Source organism: Meles meles, chromosome 7 (assembly GCF_922984935.1).
Source record: "Meles meles chromosome 7, mMelMel3.1 paternal haplotype, whole genome shotgun sequence".
Taxonomy (NCBI): Eukaryota; Metazoa; Chordata; class Mammalia; order Carnivora; family Mustelidae; genus Meles; species Meles meles.
Window position 1 is genome coordinate 123,278,030 of NC_060072.1, and position 24,283 is coordinate 123,302,312.

The 24,283-nt window shown below is 42.7% G+C and overlaps 1 protein-coding gene across 1 annotated transcript; it reads right to left on the minus strand.

Moving 5' to 3' along the window:
• Positions 1–449: 449 nt before the first annotated feature.
• On the minus strand, positions 450–23,088 carry LOC123945847 (phytanoyl-CoA dioxygenase, peroxisomal-like). Its single transcript, XM_046010792.1, has 9 exons — positions 22,969–23,088; positions 19,608–19,666; positions 17,533–17,643; positions 16,733–16,901; positions 13,762–13,843; positions 12,178–12,359; positions 7,445–7,594; positions 4,079–4,213; positions 450–616 (listed from the first exon to the last, which is right to left on the minus strand). Exons 1-9 carry the CDS (start codon positions 23,041–23,043, stop codon positions 563–565), a joined length of 1,017 nt encoding a protein of 338 aa, XP_045866748.1. The 5' UTR covers positions 23,044–23,088; the 3' UTR covers positions 450–562.
• Between the last annotated feature and the right edge of the window lie 1,195 nt (positions 23,089–24,283).

Here is a 24,283-nt window from a genome sequence, read left to right on the forward strand (position 1 = left end):
AACATGGAAAGATCCAGTCTTTTTTTTTTTTAAGAAGGTTTTTTTTAAGAAGGTTGGAGAAGTCATGCAAGGAATCCTGTGTCAGAGCACCAGCATCCCCCTTATTTCTACTCCCCAATGCCCTTCATTACACGTGCCTGTGTTAGATTGTGTTCTAGATCTGAGAAGTCTCTCATGCCATGAAGTCAGGGGGTGTTGAGTTTTCCAAAAGAGGAATGCAAGAGTCCACGTACCCTGAGTTTCAAAGGATACCTTCCTGCTTGGGGAAAGAGCTAACTGAATGAAAGAAACTGATGGAACACACTTAAATTAGACACGAAACACATTTATTAGATGCAACCCTCAGTTTTCCTGAAAACAATAATCAGCCACTGTTACATATCTTCATGGAAGCAACAGCTCTGCAAGCAGAACTAACCACAAACCAGCAAGTACCTCATCCTAGTGTCATGATTTGGAGCACAATGATAGAAAAGATCAGGATAGCTTGTTAAGAAAACATTTTCCCCAGGCACCTTGATTTGTTCTGGTTTTCTCTCAAAGAGCTCAGTGGACGGCTACCTCATAGGTTGATCCTCTTTCCTTTCACCAGCCGCACTCTAAATCTAAGCACATCCTGGAAATAAAACAAAGCACAGTCAGTTGATGGAACACAGGGGTCTGTTCAGCATGAGGCAAAGTAGATTTCTAGCATCTTTAAGCTCTAGCACAGTTAAATGGGAAAACTCTGCACAGTAGTCCTATCAACGGGTAAATCAACCATATTCTAAGACTCCAAATAATGTACTTGCCCACATCTAGAATAGTGTCGAACAAAGTAAGAGAGCAAGTCCCCAGAAGGTCAGCCTGTGTTATTTGGCGCTGCTGTTGACCACAGGTGTCTTCAACCGGCAGAGCTCAGTGTTTGGTCACAACAGTCCACACTGCCCCTTGTCCAGCGTTCCTTTAGACACTGCCCCATTTACACTGATCTGCTCCTAAGTGCAAATGATGGCATGAGTTATGGCTTGATTTGGGTTTTTTTTTTCTTTGTTCTTAATAAAACAATCCAGACTTTTTTTTTCTTGTTTATTTTTGAACAAATAGCTAGAGAAGGTGGAAAAACCGGTTTTGGAATTGGACCTGACTCCAAAATGTAGCTCTGTCACTTACATCACTCAGGGCAGCCTCTTGGACTTTTCACGTTCTCCCTAAGAGCACGGAGTGAGGGGTTCCTGGGTGGCTCAGTCAGTTAAGTGTCTGACTCAGGTCATGATCTCAGGGTGCTGGGTTTGGGCCCTGTCTCGGGCTCCTCATTCCGTGAGGAGTCTGTTGGAGATTCCCTCCCTTTCCTTCCTTTCTGCCCCCGCTTGTCTGCACTCTCTCTCTCTCTCAAATAAATAAAGAGGTCTTTTTAAAAAAAGTGAGAATGGAATCCATCAGAATCCTAGAGGAGAACATAGGCAGTAACCTCTTCGATATCAGACACAGCAACTACTTCCAAGATATGTCTCCAAAAGCAAAGGAAACAAAAGTGAAAATAAACTTTTGGGACTTTTTCAAGATCAAAAGCTTCTGCACAGCAAAGGAAACAGTCAACAAAATCCCACGAAATGGTTGAAGGTGAAAGTACAGACAAAAGGTTGATATCCAGGATCTATAAAGAACTCCTCAAACTCAACACACACAAAACAGATAATCATATCAAAAAATGGGCAGAAGATATGAACAGACACTTCTCCAACGAAGACATACAAATGGCTATCAGACACATGAAAAAATGTTCATCATCACTAGCCATCAGGGAGATTCAAATTAAAACCACATTGAGATACCACCTCACACCACCTAGAATGGCCAAAATTAGCAAGACAGGAAACAACATGTGTTGGAGAGGATGTGGAGAAAGGGGAACCCCCTTTACACTGTTGGTGGGAATGCAAGTTGGTGCAGCCGCTTTGGAGAACAGTGTGGAGATTCCTCAAGAAATTCAAAATAGAGCTTCCCTATGACCCTGCAATTGCACTACTGGGTATTTACCACAAAGATACAGATGGAGTGAAAAGAAGGGCCATCTGTACCCCAATGTTTATATCAGCAATGGCCACGGTCACCAAACTGTGGAAAGAACCAAGATGCCCTTCAACAGACGAATGCATAGGGGAGATGTGGTCCATATACACGATGGAGTATTATGCCTCCATCAGAAAGGATGAATACCCAACTTTTGTCACAACATGGATGGGACTGGAAGAGATTATGCTGAGTGACATAAGTCAAGCAGAGAGAGTCAAGTATCATATGGTTTCCCTTATTTGTGGAGCATAACAAAGAGGACATGGGGAGACGGAGAGGAGAAGGGAGTTGAGGGAAATTGGAAGGGGAGGTGAACAATGAGAGACTATGGACTCTGAAAAACAACCTGAGGGTCTAGAAGGGGATGGGGGGTGGGAGTTTGGGGGAACAAGGTGGTTGGTATTAGTGAGGGCACATGTTGCATGGAGTACTGGGTGTGGTGCAAAAACAATGAACACTGTTATGCTGAAAAGAAAAAAAATAAAGTGATATATGTTTAAAAAATACTTTTTTAGGACTTTGAGCAAACAATAAATTTCTATTATGGTTGAACATTAAAAAAAAGGGGAATGACTGATGCGCTGGGATTTGGTGAAGAAAGTAAGACTAGAGATATGAAAGAGCTCTCATTACTCACAAAGAACTATGTACCAGAAATTAATATCATTATTCTAAGTAAAGCGGAGGAACTATATCTGCAAGACTAAGATTTTCAAATAAATACAGGTGGGGCACTAGGGTGGCTCAGTCCATTAAGCATCATTCTTTGGCTCAGGTCATGATCTCAAAGTCCCGGGATCTAGCCCTTCATTACGTTCCCCACTCAGCAGGGAGGCTGCTTCTCCCTCTCCCTTTGCCTGCCGCCCTTCCTGCTCACCTTCTCACTCTCTCTCTCTCTCTCAAATAAATGAAATAAATACAGAAGGCAATCACTTACCACAACCTGACAAACCACAAACATAGTATATGCATTTTTTTCCTGCTTTAAAATTCAGAGTGTTGCACGGAAGACCCACTTGACAAAATATGATGCATTTTAAGCACTGGACCAAGGGAGAAGGACAAGATGGTCTACCAACTACAGTGTGAAATGAGAGCCTTTGCAGATATGGGATAGAGTCATAGATGCTAAAGGGAGAAGGGGCAAGGGAGAAGTCAGATTCTTAAGCTGGGAAGGAGTTTCAGAAGATGACTCCTCATGGCACAGTAGCTTAGTGCTGGTGTATGGTACTCTTCAGAGTACTGGAAGGCTCTGAAGTTATCATGACACTCAATCTCCTTGGGGGTCTCCCTCATAGGAAATGCATGCAATTATGATTAATGCAAATTAAAACATAGGATAAGCTTCTTGGCTCAGCAGCTAAAATGGACTCATTTACAAAGTCAAATGCTTATTTCTGCTTTGACTACAGTTTGTCTGTTGACCATCATCATCAGCTTTGAATGTTCTAGTTACAAAGAATTTACAAGTGATGTGTATTAAGTAGAAAGGGGTATGAAATAATGCCTCTATCCCCATTGATAAGCATCAGAGTCTTCTGAAGTCTGCTCCATGAAACTCCAGATGCCAACTGACCGAAATGAAATCTGCTTGGGAATGGCTTTCTGGGAGTCTCCTTGGATTTGTAGATATGTAAATACTCTGCCCTATGCAAATAAAGGAGGCCCTGAAAGCCCAAGACTCTAACTTTCCTTCTGTGCGATCAGAAGGTAGGCTTTGTCCTTCAATTGCTCTCCTCCAGATCTGTTTTCCATTTCCACCTGTCCATCCTGGAACAGAACAGCCCGCATACCACAGGGTGGCCAAAGACATAAAGAAGCATGGGGTGCTCAGATGCCGCAACTGGGGAAGCGCGTGCAAGCTGAAATTCACTGTCATTCTTATTGGGTCTCAGCAATGCTTCTGCAAGGCACCCTAAACAAAGCACATTATCCTTCTAAATTACAACAGGTATGAGAGTTGTTAAGCATCTGAAGAAAAGAAGACAAAAAAGTCTTAACCTATCATCTCAGAAAAACATACCTGCAGCCTGGTGTCATCTGGAATTCCATATAATGTTTTTCCTATCCGTAAAAAATCCCTTTCAGTGACTTCTTGACTGGTGCCTTTCACATCAATGTAGTGGCAGTCCGCACTGGCGAAATGGCAGGAAATTGCCTGTGCAGAGTGACAGGGTTAATACTGGAAAAAACCCATTCCATTAACACCAGCAACCAAACCGGAAGACTTCTTTTAGAAAATCAGCTATTTCACTCAGCATTTGATTTCTAGAATGTTCCATGCTGTCCTGTATTAGTCTCTTCAGGGTTCAGTATCTCTTTTTCCACATGTACAGTTTAAGTCTGACTGAGCTATACAAGAGGTTTTTACCTCCCTGCAATACTTGTTTCAAAAGGGGTGGGGAACATGAGGACATGAGTAAGAGGACTTTAACTTTTTAACATGTGATTTTTCTAGTGTGTGGATGTCCTCAAGTCCTAAACAGGCATGTGTTCCAGGGTTCTTCACCATTTTCTTAGTCAGGGAAGTTAGTTACTCAGTTGAGTTTGTGGTGGGTTGTCCTTTCAATGGCTACGGATCATGAAAACAAACAAACACCACCCACAAAAATACCTTGCAAAGGACAATAACATACACACTACCCCCTTTGAAATAAAATGGACACTTTGAGTCCAATAGCATCACATACGATCCCCATCTTGTTTCTGTCTGAAGGTAAGATGGAGGTTACTTGGTTCTCCCCATTCTTGAAAAAGTTACAAGCTAATCTAAACTTCAAACTCACTTTCCTATTTTCCAGTTAGTTCTCTTGAGGAGACTGTCTACTGAAGGGACAGCATGCTTTGCCCAGAACATTGAATTTCCATGCAGTAGAGTCACAAACTCCATTTCCCACAAAGCCCCCACATCATGCCAAGGAGGAGTGACATCTGAGGCCAAAGAGGAAAAGGGCACAGCCATATACAAGTGTTTTTGTATTTTTTTAAGGGTTCATAGTTTCCCATTTAACTAGTTGAAAAACTACTGAAAAATGTGCAACATTGGTGTATTAGCATTCATAATACTTGGGGTGTTTCATGTTATATAACTTTCATTTTCATACAGTACTCATTTCATACTCAACTTTTTAACATGGAATCTTTTAATATGTAGCTATCCTATCTCAGTTTATGATCCTGATCATGTAGCACATGTTATAAGTTTCTGACGCATGTAAACTCTCAGATTATTGTCTTGGCTTCTGTTTTTTATACACACACATAAACATAAATTTCCATTTTTCATTCCAAGTTGAATTTTGGTACTAAGGATACATGATAAAGGGCCCACATTAGGGGCACCTGGGTGGCTCAGTTGGTTAAGTGTCTGGCTTAGCTGGGGTCGTGATCCTAGGGTCCTGGGATTGAGCCCCTTATCGGGCTTCCTGCTCAGTGGGGAGCCTGCTTCTCCCTCTCCAGCTCTCCCCTTGTTTGTGTTCCCTCTCTTGCTATCTCTCTCTGTCATAAATAAAAAAAATCTTTTTTTTTAAAAAGGCCCAAATTAGTGAAACTCAGGAACACTCAAATTATTTATGTCACTGTGTCTATACCTCCTGCTTGCACACTTCTGAGGGCCATGTTGGTAGAGAGTCCATTCTAGTCTTTCTTTAAAATGCTGGCTTTGTGCCCATCATGCATATTTCTTTCTTTTCTTTTTTTTTTATTGTTATGTTGTTCACCTTCGAGTACATCATTAATTTTTGATGTAATGTTCCATGATTCATTGTTTGCGTATAACACCCAGTGCTCCAGGCAGTCTGTGCCCTCCTTAATACCCATCACCAGGCTCACCCGTCCACCCACCCAACCCTCTGCCCTTCTAAAACCCTCAGTTTGGTTCCAGGAGTCCCTAAACTCTCATGGTTCATCTCTCTCTCTGATGTCTCTCCCTTCATTTTCCCCTTCCTTCTCCTAATGTCTCCATGCTATTTCTTATGTTCCATAAATAAGTGAAACCGTATGATAATTGACTTTCTCTGTTTGACTTATTTCACTCAGCATAATCTCTTCCAGTCCCATCCATGTTGATGCAAATCCTTTCTGATGGTGGAGTAATATTCCATTGTGTATGTGGACCACATCTTCTTTATCCATTTGTCTGTTGGAGGCCATCTTGGCCCTTTCCACATTTTGGCAATTGTGGACATTAATGCTATGAATATTGGGATGCATGTGGCCCTTCTTTTCACTACATCTGTATCTCTCGGGTAAATACCTAGTAGTGCAATTGCTGAGTCATAGGGTAGCTCTATTTTTAATTTTTTGAGGAAACTCCACACTGTTTCCTAAGTGGTTGCACTCATCTGCATTCCCACCAACAGTGTACGAGTGTTCCCCTTTCTCTACAACTTCTCCAACATTCGTTGTTTCTTGCCTTGTCGATTTTTGCCATTCTAACTGGCAATCTTCTGGAGGATTTGGAGATACCACCTTACATCATGGATATTTTTTCAATTAGTTTTGATTTTCTACATACTGCCCTAATATTTCATTGAACTTGAATGCTGAGGGTGTTTTTTTTTTTCACCGTTCCCCCACCCTCATTAAATTTTGATCCAGAAGAGTATCTTCCTGCCTCATCTTCATCATGGCCCTGTCAACCTGATGGAAATATGAATAAATAGAAGATGAAAACTGGAAACTAACCCTTGACCTCAGGGAGACCGTGGTAGTTGGTGTGAAAAACTGGAAAGTTTCACTCAGCCCCCAACACTCCCCAGTATTTAGTATGGAGAGCCATGTTCTATGGGGAAATGTAAGTCCACAGTACTGTCAGATCTGCTGAATTTTTGAGAAGCGAGAAATCTGGGACTATGAGAAATTTTGTCAGTTTTAAATCATTAGGTGTTTCAAACATTCTGAAGCTAAAAACAACTTCTGGGACTCAGGGATGAAAAATATGGCTGCCTGTGAAATCCGATGCCTGGGCAATCAATTCAAAACGTTTGCTTAGATTTGACCATGGTTTTCCAAATAACAAAGCTATTATAAACCTTCCTCTTAGTGGTTACTATGAGCTATATACATTCCAAATTTTATGATTTTTATATGTCAGCCTTTGTTTCTGCCTCCAAAAGCACAGGCTATGGGCTCCCAAGTATGTTCTTCTTCTGAAGCAATTCTATGAATGTTCATAATTCATTATCAGCAGGATGAGGATCCTGAGCTCACCTGGCTTCTTACTGATATGAGCAAAAAAGCATGAGGTAGCAAATAGATTTCCTGGTAAATAAACCAGACTAAAGGCCAGTTTCGTTCAATGTCACAAATCTCATGAAGTTTCACATATCTTGACATTTTTGGTTCTAAGGTATTCGTTGCTGGAAACTACAGTGATGTGAATGCATACCTTCCGGTATCCTTGAGTTCTGTTCCAACCAGATCCATGGATGAGCAAAGGATGAAAGAAAACAGTGTCTCCCTTCTCCATCACAAGATGCACTCGGGGGCAGTTTTCATCATAGTCCTGAATCCCGTAGAACATTATGTTAACTCCTCCCTAGATCACATAAGAGAACCAAAACTATATTTGAGGAACCCAATGATTAAAAATTTTATCAATGACTCATTAGGAAAAGCAAAGATTTCCTAAGATTCTTTTTTTTTTAAAAAAAAAAAAGAAAAGATTCTTTTTTTTTCCCATTTTATTTTTTCAGCGTAACAGTATTCATTCTTTTTGCACAACACCCAGTGCTCCATGCAAAACGTGCCCTCCACATTACCCACCACCTCTTCCCCCAACCTCCCACCCCTGACCCTTCAAAACCCTCAGGTTGTTTTTCAGAGTCCATAGTCTCTTATGGTTCGCCTCCCCTTCCAAATTTTTTTTTTAATAAACATATAATGTATTTTTATCCCCAGGGGTACAGGTCTGTGAATCGCCAGGTTTACACACTTCACAGCACTCACCATAGCACTTACCCTCCCCAATGTCCATAGCCCCTTCCCCCTCTCCCAATCCCACCTCCCCCCAGCAACCCCCAGTTTGTTTTGTGAGATTAAGAGTCCTTTATGGTTTGTCTCCCTCCCAATCCCATCTTGTTTCATTTATTCTTCTCCTATCCCCCTAACCCCCCCATGTTGCTTCTCCATGTCCTCATATCAGGGAGATCATATGATAGTTGTCTTTCTCCGATTGACTTATTTCACTAAGCATGATACGCTCTAGTTCCACCCACGTCGTCGCAAAAGGCAATCCCTATCAAAATACCATCCATTTTTGTCAAAGAAATGGAACAAATAATCCTAAAATTTATATGGAACCAGAAAAGACCTCGAATAGCCAAAGGAATATTGAAAAAGAAAGCCAAAGTTGGTGGCATCACAATTCCGGACTTCAAGCTCTATTACAAAGCTGTCATCATCAAGACAACATGGTACTGGCACAAAAACAGACACATAGATCAGTGGAACAGAATAGAGAGCCCAGAAATGGACCCTCAACTCTATGGTCAACTAATCTTCGACAAAGCAGGAAAGAATGTCCAATGGAAAAAAGACAGCCTCTTCAATAAATGGTGCTGGGAAAATTGGACAGCCACATGCAGAAAAATGAAATTGGACCACTTCCTTACACCACACACGAAAATAGACTCCAAATGGATGAAGGACCTCAATGTGAGAAAGGAATCCATCAAAATCTTTGAGGAGAATGCAGGCAGCAACCTCTTCGACCTCAGCCGCAGGAACATCTTCCTAGGAACAATGGCAAAGGCAAGGGAAGCAAGGGCAAAAATGAACTATTGGGATTTCATCAAGATCAAAAGCTTTTGCACAGCCAAGGAAACAGTTAACAAAACCAAAAGACAACTGACAGAATGGGAGAAGATATTTGCAAACGACATATCAGATAAAGGGCTAGTATCCAAAATCTATAAGGAACTTAGCAAACTCAACACCCAAAGAACAAACAATCCAATCAAGAAATGGGCAGAGGACATGAACAGACATTTCTGCAAATAAGACATCCAGATGGCCAACAGACACATGAAAAAGTGCTCCACGTCACTCGGCATCAGGGAAATACAAATCAAAACCACAATGAGATATCACCTCACACCAGTCAGAATGGCTAAAATTAACAAGTCAGGAAATGAGAGATGCTGGCGAGGATGCGGAGAAAGGGGAACCCTCCTCCACTGTTGGTGGGAATGCAAGCTGGTGCAACCACTCTGGAAAACAGCATGGAGGTTCCTCAAAATGTTGAAAATAGAACTACCCTATGACCCAGCAATTGCACTACTGGGTATTTACCCTAAAGATACAAACATAGTGATCCGAAGGGGCACGTGTACCCGAATGTTTATAGCAGCAATGTCTACAATAGCCAAACTATGGAAAGAACCTAGATGTCCATCAACAAATGACTGGATAAAGAAGATGTGGTATATATACACAATGGAATACTATGCAGCCATCAAAAGAAATGAAAAGATTCTTTTTTTTTTAAAGATTTTATTTTTTTATTTGAAAGAGAAAGAGAGAGATTACAAGTAGGCAGAGGGGTAGGTGTGGGTGGTAGGGGAGCAGGCTTCCTACTGAGCAGAGAGCCCAATGTGGGTCTTGATCCCAGGACCCTGAGATCATGACCTAAGCCGACGGCAGAGGCTTAACCCACTGAGCTACCCAGGTGCCCCGAAATAAAAAATTATTAAAAAAAAAAAAGATTCTTAAAAGCAACTGTAAATATCCAAACCGTTGGGGCACCTGGGTGGCTCAGTGGTTTAAACCCTCTGCCTTCCGCTCAGGTCATGATCCCGGGATCCTGGGATCGAACCCCAGGTTTGGCTCTCTGCTCAGCAGGGAGCCTGCTTCTCCCTTTCCCTCTGCATGCCTCTGTGCCTGCTTGTGATCTCTCTGTGAAATAAATAAATAAAATCTTAAAATATATATATACAAAACTTCTCAGACATCTGGTTGTAAAAATCATGGATTTGGGGGACCAAATGAAGAATCTCAAATTTCTACTTATCCGTCATTACTGAATCATAAATAAAGATCTAGACCAACTTTGCATTTTGCAGTTAACATGGGAGATACCCTTTTCAGCATTAATCTGTAATCACACTTTCCCAACATGATATTCTTCTCCCCCATAACTTTGCCGAAATCATTCTTCTATTATTTAGGAGTACCTCTGGGAAGCAAACTGTTTTCTCAAGCCAGAAGAGACAAAATGTTCAAGTTTCCTCAGCTCATAAAGCACTCATGTCACAACCAGAGTAAAGAAAGAATAGTACATTACAACACTGTGCTTTTTTAGAACTACTTCCAATGTTAGTTATTGCTTTAAGTAATGGTTACGGGGGGACCACGGTATCCCAGTCCCCTTCATAAGACTGTCCCAAAATCTTCTGGAGGAAGGATTCTTTCCTGCTGGACTGTTGGGACTTTCATCCAGTGTACTTCTCTCCTGGCTAGGTGGATATGTAACCTCTGCTAAGTCAATCTGACCTCCCACTGTCATCACTTTGTATCTGAACAGAGGATCGATCAAAGGCATTGGTCATGGTCAAGGTTCAACTGCCCCCACCAGGTGCCCCATCCTGACTTCCCACTGTCACACTCCCACTTTCCTGCTTACCAGTGTCAGCCAGCCTTTCCATGGACTCAGCATGTGCCTGCGCCCCTCCAAGACACTCTCTTTGGCTTAAGTCAGCCACAGCCCACTTCTATTGCCTGCAACAAACTTTCCCTAAACCTCAACTCAGTTTTTCCATAAACCTCAACAGTTTATGAATCTCAAAATTTCAGATTTTGTATCAGAATGCAGACTCAAAGAATTTCAGTTGGCACCATTCCTCAGAGTAAGAATTCTAACTAACTGACACAGAAGTCCTGAAAGCCATATTCTTTACTTCCCACAAAAACCCACATGCATTCTTCCCACCTGAACAACACGGGCTCTTCTGTGGTTTTCAGACTTTATTGTCTGAGGCCTACAACACTCATCGTCTCCTCTCTGCCTTCTCTGCCTCTGGACTCCTCACTTCCAGTACCTCCTGCTCTAGATCTCAAGATTCTCATTCTTGAAGAGCCGATTTGATCTCACCATTCATGGGTTCAAATGCATTCAATAATTCAATCAATAAACCATGCAACATACTACTCATCCTTCCACAGAGCCATCGCTGGTCTCTCTAGCAGGGAGAAGATGATTCCTCCGTCGTCTTTATCCTGACATCTAGCAATCAGTGGGTAAGAATTGCTTGGCAGCTGATACATGCATCTGGTGTTGTGGGTGTTTATGTCTGACCTCTGCAATGAGGCTTGATGATTTTAGGTCCTAAACAGTGCCTACCAGAGATCCCCACACTGGTCAGCTTTCCAAAACTTGTTGAAAGAAAAATGATTATTCTACCTAACATCTTTGAATTTTCCCTGATCCTGGTTGCAAAACCTAAAACAATGTTTTGCTAAGAAAGGAAATGCCATCTCATTGTTAAAGTTCTGTATGGAATCTGATCTAAAATTTTTAAAAAAAAGGCAACTGGGTGGCTCAGTGGTTTAAGCCTCTGCCTTCAGCTCAGGTCATGATCTCAGGGTCCTTGGATCAAGCCAAACATTAGACTCTCTGCTCAGTGGGGAGCCTGCTTCCCTCTCTCTCTCTGTTGTCTCTCTGCCTACTTGTTACCTCTCTCTTTCTGTCAAATAAATAAATAAAATCTTTAAAATTAAATAAATAAAAATCAAAACAAATCAACAAACATTCTGGTAAAGATTTATCTTCTAGGGGCACCTCGTTGGCTCAGGGAGTCAGATATCAGACTCTGGATTTGGGGATCAGGTTATGATCTCAGGGTCACAAAATCAAGGTCCATGTTGAGTTAGTGCTCACCAGAATCTCCATGTCCGTGTTCCTCCCTTTCTGCCTCTCTCCACCCCCGCCACCTCTCACAAGTATCACGACCAAATATCATGAGCTGTCTCCCTTTATCCCTGTCTCTCTCTGTGTTTGACTCAAATAAATAAATAAATAAAATCCTAAAAAAGAAAAGGAGGGAGGACGGAAGGGAGAAAGGAAGGAAGGAAGGAAGGAAGGAAAAAGATAAGGAAGGAAGGAAGGAAGGAAGTGATTTATACCTCCCACTTGGGATAAGCATGGGGCTTCAGGTCGCCTTTGTGACTGCCCGGGAGCACACACAGGCAGCCATTGTTCCGGTCGATGTGCTCCATGGCTGTCCAAACACCAACTATGTTATTGCTGGGCCTGACGGGGAAATAGTGCAGATCCTGATGCAAGGGGTGGCGGGATGTCTTCTTGCCTGAAACAGAACCTGCTGTTAAACCACACTTGAACCTCAGAATTCATCTCCTCTGCCTGAAAACCAGATCAGTGACTATCCCTCCAAAACTCAAAGACGTAAAACCACAGTACAGACAATCAGCCTGGAGAGATAAGCACCAAACTGGAATATCAAATCAACAGGGTAACTCCAGATCCTACACTTTTTTTCTGGGTCTCTGACAGCCAGGGATTCACACCATTCTCTGGCAACTCATAACATGTTACGATCTCTATTGTGCTTTATTCCTTTGTAACTCTGGTTGGTGGACAACTAGTATGTTCCCAGAAAAGTTTGGTCAACTGAAGAGAATAACCAAATTTGAAGTTCCCCATTAGCCCTCTAAGTGGCTGACCCAAACACTATCAAGTAACTAAATTAATAAAAGGCTTCCAAGAAATTCTTCCCAGAACTAAGAGCACTTGCCGGACAGTCACTATGTAGAAACAGAGATCAAAGAACCACATTTACGTGGTTCCCTGTTTTGTACTCTGAACTTGGTACTGTTCCCCTATGCCCAACCCCAACCTCTCTATGCAAGACATCCAGGGTAGGGAGATTTCGTGGTGCTACACTATAACCTAGTCACATAAAGCTCTCCTGGCCTCTTTTTCTCCAGAAAAAGTGGAAAACATAAAGAATTCTGAAGGACCAATTTATTACTCCTACTAGAGTAGAATTTCTCAGCATGGACCAAGAGCTGTTGGCTTTAAAACTGCAGATATTTGGGGGTGCCTGGGTAGCTCAGTCAGTGAAGCATCTCTTGATTTCAGCTCAGGTCTTGATCTCAAGGTTTTGAGCTCAAGTCCCATGTTGGGCTCCATGCTGGGCATGTAGCCTATATAAAAAAAATTTTTTTTAGTGCACATATCTGGGCTTTAGCTTCCAAATCAATTTCTTTGGGAGTGAAATCTTAGGAGCTACATTTTAGCAAGCACAAGACATTTTAAGTCAAGTGATGTATGTGATTTATAAGAAAGCTTTAATTTGATAATAATAATATTTTCAATCAGGAAAACAGAATTCACACCATCATTGGTGAGAATAGTTAACAAAGCTTAGGGATGATAATTATAATAATAAGAGCCTATGGTATATGAGCAGTCATGTTTATAAAACCAAAATTTTGAGCAGCAAGCCAGTCAGTTGTCCAGAAATCTAACAATAACCCTACAGTTAACATCTGAAATTGCTATTCTAACTCACTATTCTTATGATGTATGCTATTTTGAGACAAATAAAAGGACATATATATTTAGTTATCCAAATTTAGCTGTTACATATACAGCTAGAGTTAGAACACCTTAAACTCTCTCATTTCCTCTTTTTTTAATTGTGGTTGGGGGGGGGTGCTTCTTCGTAACAAATAAGAGCCCTTTACCAGAATCTGGAGGTTTGTTTATCAGCATTGTATGCAGGGCCACAATATCAGGTCCAGTGAAGCACTCCACATATTTCAGGATCTAAGGGAAAGAAGAAAAAATTTGATGAGAAATCCAATGCACAATAGTGGCACAAAGTACAATTATCTGTACAAGAGCCAAGATGCCTTCATTCAACACCTGGTAGGAGTGCCTGGGTCGCTCAGTCAGTGAAGCTTCCAACTCTTGATTTCTACACAGTCACTGCACTGGGCCCTTTGTTCAGTGGGGAGTCGACTTGAAATTCTCTCCCTCTGCCCCTCCCCTCCAAACAAACAAACAAATAAATATATATATATATATATATATATATATTTTTAAAAACCACTTAGTATTTCACAACATTGCAAACAAAGCTTGAAAGCAGGAAAAAGTTGTAACAGCAAGTCTGCAACACTCTGAAATAAACAGGCTTTTCCAAGCCAGTGGAACCCTAACCAATTCAATGAAATAGATGGTATTGAATCTCCAATTCTCTCTGACTCCAAAAATGAAACATATTCTACTGCTTTCTCATTGTTTGATCCTGTGTAGAAGGAATATTGGCAACTTGAGCAGGAAATGCTTGAAATGAAACCAAAATCCTAGAAATCAGGCCTCCTATTTATTTGTTTGTAAAGCATGGTAACTTTTGCAGTTTTCTTCAGCAGTATTTTCTTTCTTTCTTTTTTAAATCCCTAATCCCACCATGGGGCTCGAACTCAGGACCTTGAGATCAAGGGTCTCTTGGTCCCACAGCTAAGCCAGCCAGTTGCCTCTGACCAGTATTTTCTCAACCTCAGTGATATTCATGAGCCATTTTACCATTTCTATCCTACTTTACAGAGGTGCCCAGTAGAGTTAGTCAATAATTTTTCCAAAATAACTTACATCTTATCCTGATTAATAATATTCCTGAGGTCATAGGTTGGTTGTGCTGTTTATTTTTTCCAATACACATGAAAATAAATACCTAACTACTAAAAGGATGATCTACTGCCTAAAAATCATTGCATGAACCAGCAAGAGCATGGTTCAGATTTTAGAGGGGGGGAAACCTGGATGTCAAAGTCCTGTGCTGCCTCTAACTTCAAGATTTTTCTCCTTGATGCATGCACACAACTTCCATTTCCAGAGCAGGACTTGAGGTTGGGAAGTCATATCCCCTCCTGTCCCCGGCCCAAGGGGTTGGACATCATAGTTGGCTTACCTGTACACAGTCTTTTTTATGAGGCAAATTTTCTTTCTTTTTTTAAATTATTTTAAATGTGTTTTATTTTTAAGATTTTATTTATTTGTCAGAGAGAGCAAGAAAGAAAGCAGTAGGTAGAGGGAGATGCGGGCTCCCTACTGATCAAGGAGCCTGATGTAGGACTCCATCCCAGGACTGAGGGATCCCGACCTGAGCCCAATGCTGATGCTTAACCAACTAAGCCACCCAGATGTCCCATTTTAAAAAAATTGTTTTTAAATTTATTTATTCATTTATTTGACAGACAGCGATCACAAGCAGGCACAGAGGCAGGCAGAGAGAGAGAGAGGTAGCAGGCTCCCTGCTGAGCAGATAGCCCAATGCGGGGCTCTATCCCACGATCCTGAGATCATGACCTGAGCTGAAGGCAGAAGCCTAACCCACCTAGCCACCCAGGCACCCCTAAAAAAAATTTTTTTTAAGTTATTAGTAACCTCCACAACCAGCCTGGGGTTCAAACTCACAACCCAGAGATCAAGAGCCACATTCTGGGCCACTTGGGTGGCTCAGTCGGCTAAGCAACTGAGTCTTGGTTTCAGCTCAGGCCATGATTTCAGGTCCAGATATCGATCCCTATGTCAGGTTTGTGCTCAGCAGGGAGTTTGCTTGAGATTTTCTCTCTCCCTCTCCCTCTGACACTCCCACTCCCCCACCCTCTCTCTCTCTAAAATAAACACATAAATCTTAAAGAAAAAAAAAGTAGCATGCTCTACCAATGGAGCCAGCCAGGAGCCCCCCCCCCCATGAGCAAATTCTCTAATAGCACTTGGGGATATAATTTCTAGCATGTACTATATGCAATATGTCCTTTAAAACCATTCTAAATAAATTGTTCATAAACTGTGATACATTGATGCAACACGATGTTATTTAATAGTGTATAACTATGATACAGATTAATGTATATGTGATATAGAAAGATGTGTAAGATCTACTATAAGTGTAGAAACTACACTTGTAAAGTGGACAACCAGTATGTTCCGACATGACACGAAAGGTGGGGGTGGACAGATGCACCTTCATAGCCACGAAAGACTTCTAGTTGAATACACCAGAAATCTTGGCGGTGAGTGGGGCTGTAGTGGGAGATTTCTTTTTCATCTCATGCCCTTCTGGACTATGAGGATGTCTTCAGAAATCTGAACTACTCTTAAAGAATATTGATTTTTTTAAAAATTAGTTAAAATCTGAACACAAACCTTAACCCCTACGGACCAGTTCATAAGACAAAAGAAACAGTAAACAGATGTCCAGTGAATAGGATCTGCAATGTCCCTCCTGTTGATTTGCCCATAGCCACAGTGAGAGAGGATCTGTCTCTAAGGCAGAATTCCTGCCCTTCGCAACCAAGAATAAGGACCAGACTCCAGAGGAGGGTTCTCCATCTGCCCACTACTGATATTTGGAGCTGGATAAGTCATCATTTGGGGGAGGGGACTATTCTGCACACTATAGGTTCCCTGGGCTCCATGAGCAGCTCACCCACCCACCATGCCCACCTCTACCTCGAGAGAAGCACACGGTCCCCACCCTGTGCCAACCCAACACGGGTCCAGGCACTGCCAAATGTCCACCTCCATTTGAGAACCACAGCTCACCAGCCACATAACAGAGGGGCCAGATAAAGTGTAAGCAATTCCAGAGGCAAGCATGTAGGTGCGTTAGTCACTAAAAAAGAAAATGCAGGAATGTTCTCGAACCTCAGGGAGAGTGCAGTATCTGAAGAGTTCCTTATCTTCTTGGAAATCTTGGATCTTTGAAACCATCTTTTCAGTTGGAGTAAATTCTGATTTTGCAATGGTTACATCTCTCATTATCATCATTCCCTCTGGTTTCACCTCCCCTTTGCAGATCCTTTCAAACTCATTCCTAGAGAATTAAATTGGCAGATGATGTCATTACTGCAGGTTCCAGGCACCTGTCTGGCCAGTTCTGGGGAAAGAGTCTCAGAGATTGAGGAGGGTGGTGTCTCTGGACCAGACTGACCTCCAGGTCAGGCTGAGTAGTTCTGAGGATGGAGAGGAGAAAATGACCAGCGCAGCAGCCCTTGTCTCCTCACTGTGAGGCCGGAGCTCACTGCGGGGACTCACTTATTCCTTAGCCTAGCAGAACAGTGAGGAACCGTCTGTGATGTGGTGTACCTGAGTAATAATGGCAAATAATTTCTCTCATGCTTACCATGGGCCAAGGCCCGGGGTTCAAGGCATCTGTGTGTACTTCACCTTATCCAGTCCTCACAACAACACTAGGGTGTAAATATGATTATCATCCCCATTTTACAGGTGTGAAAACAGAAGAGTAGAAAGTACATTGCTCCAGGACACACAACAGAAGAAGTCTGGCTAACATTAAAGCAGCCAGTCTGGCTCCAGATCTCATGTTCCTAACCGCTTCCCAATGAACCAGTCACTGAAAAATATCTGAACACACACGCTAATCTTACTCCCATTCCCACTGTAGACACAACATTTTTTTGTAAAACAACCAAGGGTTACTGTACCGAAAGCGTGCAATATCAGCATCAGACACCAAATTCTTAATGACAAGAAACCCATTTTCTTCATAAAATTTTCTCTGTTCTAAGCTTAGAACATTATTATCCCGAGTATACCTAAAGGAGAAAAAGGAATTACAAATAAGTGTAACTGAAAAATCATAACCCAACAACATGTATCAAGAGCCTGAGAAATGTTCATACTCTTCCACCCAGCATTTCTATTTTTTATTTACTCTCAGCAAATAGTCTGAACTTTTTTCTTTAAACAAGTCTAGGGGTGAGGGTTTATCTATTTTTTTTAAGTACTCTCTATACCCAATGTGGGGCTCGAACTCACAAACCAGAGGTCAAGAGTCACATGCTCTTCCCACTGAGCCAGCCAGGTCCCTAATCTGAACATTTTTTTTAAAAGTTTAAATCTAAAATGTTAACTAGTACTGTTACCAAAAAATAGAAGAATCATTAATTATATCCACTCAATGGGATAAGACTCGGGCCTTAGAAATGAAGAGGTTGGGACCCCTGGGTGGCTCAGTCAGTTAAGCATGGGCCGGTTATTTCAGCTCAGGTCATGACCTCATACGTCTGAGATCGAGCCCCCAAATGGTCTGTGGGCTCAGTGGGGAGACTGCTTGAGATTCTCTCCCTCAGCCTCTCCCCCAACTTGCAATGTGTGCATTTTCTCTATTAATTAATGAATCTATTAAGAAAATGAAGAACATATAATAGCATGTATAGTACTTATTATAATAAAATATACCTAGATTTGTGTAAAACCAAGACACAGGGTACCTGAGTAGCTCAGTGGGTCGAGCATCTGCCTTGGGTTAGGTCATGATCCCAGGTTCATGGGATCCCACATCGGACTCCTTGCTCAGCAGGGAATCTGCTTTTCCCACTGCCCCTCCCCCTGTTCCAGATCTCTCACGTGCACGCGGTCTCTCTCTCTCTCTCTCTCTCTCAATTAAATAAATATGATCTTAAAAAGGGTATTTGAAAAAAAGGCTAATAAATTAAAAAAACACATTTTTTAAGTGATTACTCTTATGTAATGGAATTGTGAGTGAATTTTCTTAATTCATCTTCTTCTCTTTCAAATTTGTTGGATAATGACTATGTATGGTTGTTCGGGTAGGAGACAAATTCAATAGATTTTATACTTTAAATTTTCTAGATCATATGCTCTCAGAAGAAATCAAAGGGACAAAATCCAAGTAAGTACATAGAATATGCACAAACTCAGATCACCCAGTCCATTCTTCTCAATTGGAAATGTGGCTCTATGAGAATACTCCATGGAGATTGATGTCTTCCCTTACAAAGGTAATTTAAGATAAACCAAAGACACTAGCTAAGATAGCAATAGGACCACAAGCCATAGGCTAACTTGAATGAGGTATAACATGTCTGGATTTGAACAAAATCTGATTATACACCTCTGATATTATTCCTCTTTCTGAACTTTAAAATACATATAGAATTAAAGTCGTCTTCAAATTTTTTGCTACTTCTAATTAGAATTTGTCCTGGCAACACATGATTTGTGTAATGAATTTTTGGTAAGAATTTATTTATTCTCTGTAGAGATAGGGAGAGAGAGAGAGGGCAGGGGCAGGGGCAGAAGGAGAGGGTGAAGCAGATTTCATGCTGAGCACAGAGTCTGACCCATGACGGATCCCACAGCCCACGAGATTCACGACCTAAGCCAAAATCAAGAGTTGGATGCTTAACCCAGTAGCCACCCAGGTGCCCCTGTGTAATGAATTTTCATCAGACAACATAAGATGTTGTATTTTATATCTTAATTACCACTAGGAAATGCTTTATACACATTGTATGGTTAAGAATGACAATTTGAGGGGCGCCTGGGTGGCTCAGTGGGTTAAAGCCTCTGCCTTCAGCTCAGGTCATGATCCCAGGGTCCTGGGATCGAGCCCCGCATCGGGCTCTCTGCTCAGCAGGGATCCTGCTTCCTCCCTCTCTCTGTCTGCCTCTCTGCCTACTTGTGATCTCTGTCTGTCAAATAAATGAATAAAATCTTTAAAAAAAAAAAAAGAATGACAATTTGACCTACTTACTGGAATTGTGGAGGATGGAAACTGTTAGGAGAAACAGCCCCTGAAGTGGAGTGGGCTACCTAGGTAGTGAATTAAGGCAAATAAAATGAAATTTAGGAGTCAACCTTTTCGAGAAACAACATTCTTCCCTGAATTAGCTCTCATCAGGGAAGACTGGGTTACACACACAGCTGCGGACAGGTACGCACAGTTGCTTACATCATCTCATTTCACTGAGCCCAGAGCAGGGTCTGGAAGTCCCAAGACCTTGATCACCTTTCCTGCTGCCCAGAACAGGTGAATAAGACTCACACGGCTCAGTAACTGGGTCCAAGATCATCCAGCAGAAAATGCCTCAGGCCAGACTCAACCCATACTCTTTACTTTATAGCTTTCACCAGTTTCTTCCACATACTATTCCTTCCACTAAACTGCCGAACAAATAAAAATTGTAAGGTTCAAATCTAACAGTAAGAAGAAATGTGATCTTCCAAAGAGAAATTGAATTTAGTGGGAATCCATTCTGAAATACAAGAAACCATTAGTCTTGTTACTCTTTAAAAAAAAAAAAGTCTATTAAATAGTGGTTAGGCTCTATGAAAAGTATGATCCACATAGTTTAGTATAATTTTAACTATCTTAAAGAGCTAGAAATTCTTTCTAGTTTTCATTCCAGGGAACGACAGAAAACTTACTTAGCTTCTTCTCAATTGTTTTCAATGTTTCTTTAGCTTAGGAGTGACTGTAAGAATGTCATAACTCATTTTTTCATGTTTTTGTCATGTCTTTATGTAACTGGGGACAGTATAATCCTGTTTCCCTAGGCAAAGAGTTAATGACCTTTGTCAGCTACTAGCAAGATGTGGTGGTCAAAAGGCAATATTTCAGTCCACAATTCTTCTCCTTACCATTGTGGGTTCTGGTGGTGGTGACTGCTTTCCTCGGAGAGTTTGTTTAATGATGTGGAAAAGTTTCACGTCCTAACTACATAATATTAGTAAACATGAAAAAATGGGTGCAAAAAGCTGTCTCTACAGGATGGCTGTAATTATGTAAATGCACAGAAAAGAAACACACCAAAACGTTGACTGATAATGGTCCGTGAGAGTTGGAATTACAGGTCATATTTGGTTTCTTCTCGATGCATCTCTGCATTTAAAAAATGCATTGTGTTTTATGCATTAAGACCACTGCCTTATGCCAGAACCCACATCTCTTTAGAACCAGGTAAGTCTGGGATGAGAAGGCCACATGATTTCCAGGATTGTTTTTCATTTATTTATTTTTTTAGATGTTTATTCCACAGAGAGAGAGCAAAGTAGGCAGAGAGGCAGGGAGAGAGAGAGGAAAGCAGGCTGCTTGCTGAGCAGAGAGCCCAATGTGGGGCTCGATCCCAGGACCCTGGGATCATGACCTGAGCCAAAGACAGAGGCTTTAACCCACTGAGCCACCCAGGCACCCCCAGGATTGTTTTTAAGCCCCAACCATATGCACGTTCACTGACTGTTTCAGCAGAGTTGTCCAATATCAGGGTCCCTGGCCTCATCTGTCTCTTTAAATTGAAGAGAATGAAGGAGCGCCTGGGTGGCTCAGTGGGTTAAAGCCGCTGCCTTTGGCTCAGGTCATGATCTGGGGTCCTGGGATCAAGACCTGCATTGGGTTCTCTACTCAGCAGGGAGCCTGAATCGTCCTATCTCTCTGCCTGCCTCCCAGCATACTTGTGATCTCTCCCAAATAATTAAATGAAATCTACAAAAAAAAAAAAAAGGAGAATGAAAAGGAAAATGCCCCTAGCCATATTTCAAGTGCTCAATGGACACATGGGGCTCGCAGCAATGGATCTGGATAGTGCTGGTGTAGAACATCTCCACCATTGCAGAAGGTTGATAGGATAGTGCTCTTCTAGGAAACACAGATGAAAAAGAAGCTCTAAACTCAACACTATTAGAGAAGCACCAGTAGGATCTGAATATTTTTTTAATTATTATTATTTTTTAAGTAGGCTCACTGCCCAGCATGGAGCCCAATGCCAGGCTTGAAGTCACAACCCTGAGATCAAGAGCTGAGCCAGAATCAAGAGAGGTCTCTGGGACTGAGCCACCCAGGCACCCCAGAATTTTCATAGTAGTCCCAGACTGGACCTGGAAATCTTCATTCTGGTTCCAGATACCCCCAGTCCCCATAGGTTGGTGGTTCTCTCCGGTGGGCATGTATCAGAAACAAGTGAGAACAGATTGCTGGGCCCCACTCCGGGGTATGTAGAGTCCACATGAGCCTGGGAATCCGCATGTCTAACCAGTTTCCAGGGGATGTTATTGTTGCTGCTCCTAGGAGCACACTTTGTCAATCACTGGTTTCGTTAATTAAATGTCTTTGGTCAAAAGTTTTAATGTCTCCTGGCCTGGGTTTCTGCGTTTCCACTGGTCAAATGAGATTACATATTCACCTTGATCTGGGACAGATTCCAGGTTGACAGTGGTTCTGCTACATCCTGGCTGGTAGTAAAAGTGAAATAAAAGTAACAAGAGACATTCGTAGAATCATTTTTAGGAAGGACGTCAGGATCCTGCACACAGCAACATAGAACCTAATCCCATCACTTACGGGGAAATCCCACGCAGTGTCCTCCTTGCACCCAAAGTACCCCCTGAAAGAGAACACTTAATCGGAGCAGGAGAAACAATTCATAAAGCATCTGACGTCCGTGTCCCCTAGTGACATTTTCCGGGATCCGACACGGATGGCGCACACATCGCCTCCCAGAGTAACACCAAAAGGCCAACCGGGAGAGATCTTATCCACTCCTGCAGGGTTCAGGGACACCCTGGTGTAGCAGCAGGCACAGCTCTCCTCAAGGAAGAGCCAGAGGGTGCCGGCCCTGCCTCCATCCCAACCCCCGCCAGAGTGCGCTGCTGCCTTAGGGTCCTCCCGCCCGCCTGCCCTGCGCTCCTGTTTAGGAGCAGCTGTGACTGTGCTTCCGTGCCTTGGGCTCTGGGCGGTCAAATCATGCAAATGCAGAAAAAGCCACACTAGCTGAGATCAGGCCCTCAGGAAGAACTTCCACCCTCCCTGGGCAAGGCAGGGAAACCGGGCTAGGTGGGCCGGGAACCCTGGGGCAGCGCCACATTAGCCCCTGAGGCCGGCATTGTCATGAGGCAGCCCCGCGGGCACGTCGGGTCCCCCGCTGGGAACTTGGGGCTCCCCGCGCTGGGAACCTTCTAGCTCAGGCTCCCCTGCCTCCCCGCCCCCGGGCGCCCAGAACTTCTGACACCAATACCTGACGCGGGCGCGGAGGAAGGGGGAAGAGACCTCTTGCAGCTGTGCCATGAGCCCTGGAGGCCACCACACTTGCAGCCCGAGACCCGCGCAGCCCAAAGGATACGCGGACGCTGGCGGAGCGCCGGCCCAGGTGTCCCAGCACCATCCGAAGGCGGGTGCCTGCGTGGGACTGGTTCATGGCTCCCGCGAGGATAGGAGTCAGCCAGGCCTCAGTCTTCACTCGGAATGGAGGGCGGGGCGACCAGCCAAAGGGGACTGGCCCAGCGCTAGGAACTCCTGGGATTCCGTCTTGTATGGGGATGCACGGGGCCTCCACGGTCCACGCACTGGGCCACCGTCCAGAGCGGACTTCGTGTTCGCGCGTCTAGCTCCTCCGCGATCACAGAGATCCTGCCGCAAAAAGTAGGGAAACTGATTTGGAGGGTTTAGCAACAGGGTTAAGGTCGCCCAATGAGAAATGAGCCAAAACATGACCCACATTTCCAAACTCTTCAGTCTAGTTTACCCCCACGTGTCTGTCTCTCTGCTGCTGAAGTAGCAATTCAGATGTTCAGCCCTATAAGTAATGTGCTGTTCAGAAAATGCGTTTAATGTATTGGGAATCCAGTGTGAAATATTAGAAACCTGTAAGGTGCTGTTCAAAAAAGGCGTTTAATTTGTTGGGAATCCAGGGTGAAATATTAGAAACACATTGGCTTTCATTGAAAAAGGAAAAAGGGTACATGAAATAAATGACTTTGTGAAACGCGTCTGATCCACATAGTCTAGTATTATTTCAAATTTCCTTAAGAATTACAAGTTCTAGGGATGACTGGGTGTCTCAGTGGGTTAAAGCCTCTGCCTTTGGGTTAAAGTCATGATCCCAGGGTCCTGGGATAGAGCCCTGCATCAGGCTCTCTGCTCTGCAGGGAGCCTGCTTCCTCTCTCTCTCTGCCTGCCTCTCTGCCTACTTGTGACCTCTGTCTCTCAAATGAATAAAATCTTTTAAAAACGGGGGAATAAAAAAGAACTACAAGTTCTTTTTCTTTCTTTCTTTTTTTCTAAGTTTATTTGAATAATCTCTACACCCAACTTGGTGTTGGAATTCATGATCCCAGCGTGAGGAGGTACCCTTTCCACCAACCAAGCCAACCAGAAACTCCTTCCTTCTTCCCTTCCTTTCTCCCTCCCTTTCTCTTTCTCCCCCTTCCTCGCTGCTTTCCTTCCTTTCCTCCATCTTCCCTCCTTTCCCTACCCCTTCTTCCTTCTTTGTCTCATTTATTCTCTTTTTCCTTTTTTTCTTTTCTTTCTTTCTTTCTTTCTTTCTTTCTTTCTTTCTTTCTTTCTCTTTCTCTGTCTCTTTTTCTTCTTTTTCCAACAGGTTAAATACTTCAGGGACATGTAACCAGGATTCCGGCCACCATCATCAAGGTCATACA

Bases quoted from the DNA above. Each gene is read 5' to 3' on its own strand.
- LOC123945847 (XM_046010792.1), bottom strand. From the start codon at position 23,043: ATGAACCAGTCCCACGCAGGCACCCGCCTTCGGATGGTGCTGGGACAC. The intron at 13,844-16,732 runs GTTCGAGAACAT...TCTTTCCCTTAG, and splicing joins GATACTGCACTCTCCCTGAG to ATCCTGAAATATGTGGAGTG. The intron at 617-4,078 runs GTATGTTTTTCT...TTTTATTTCCAG, and splicing joins CAGATGACACCAGGCTGCAG to GATGTGCTTAGATTTAGAGT.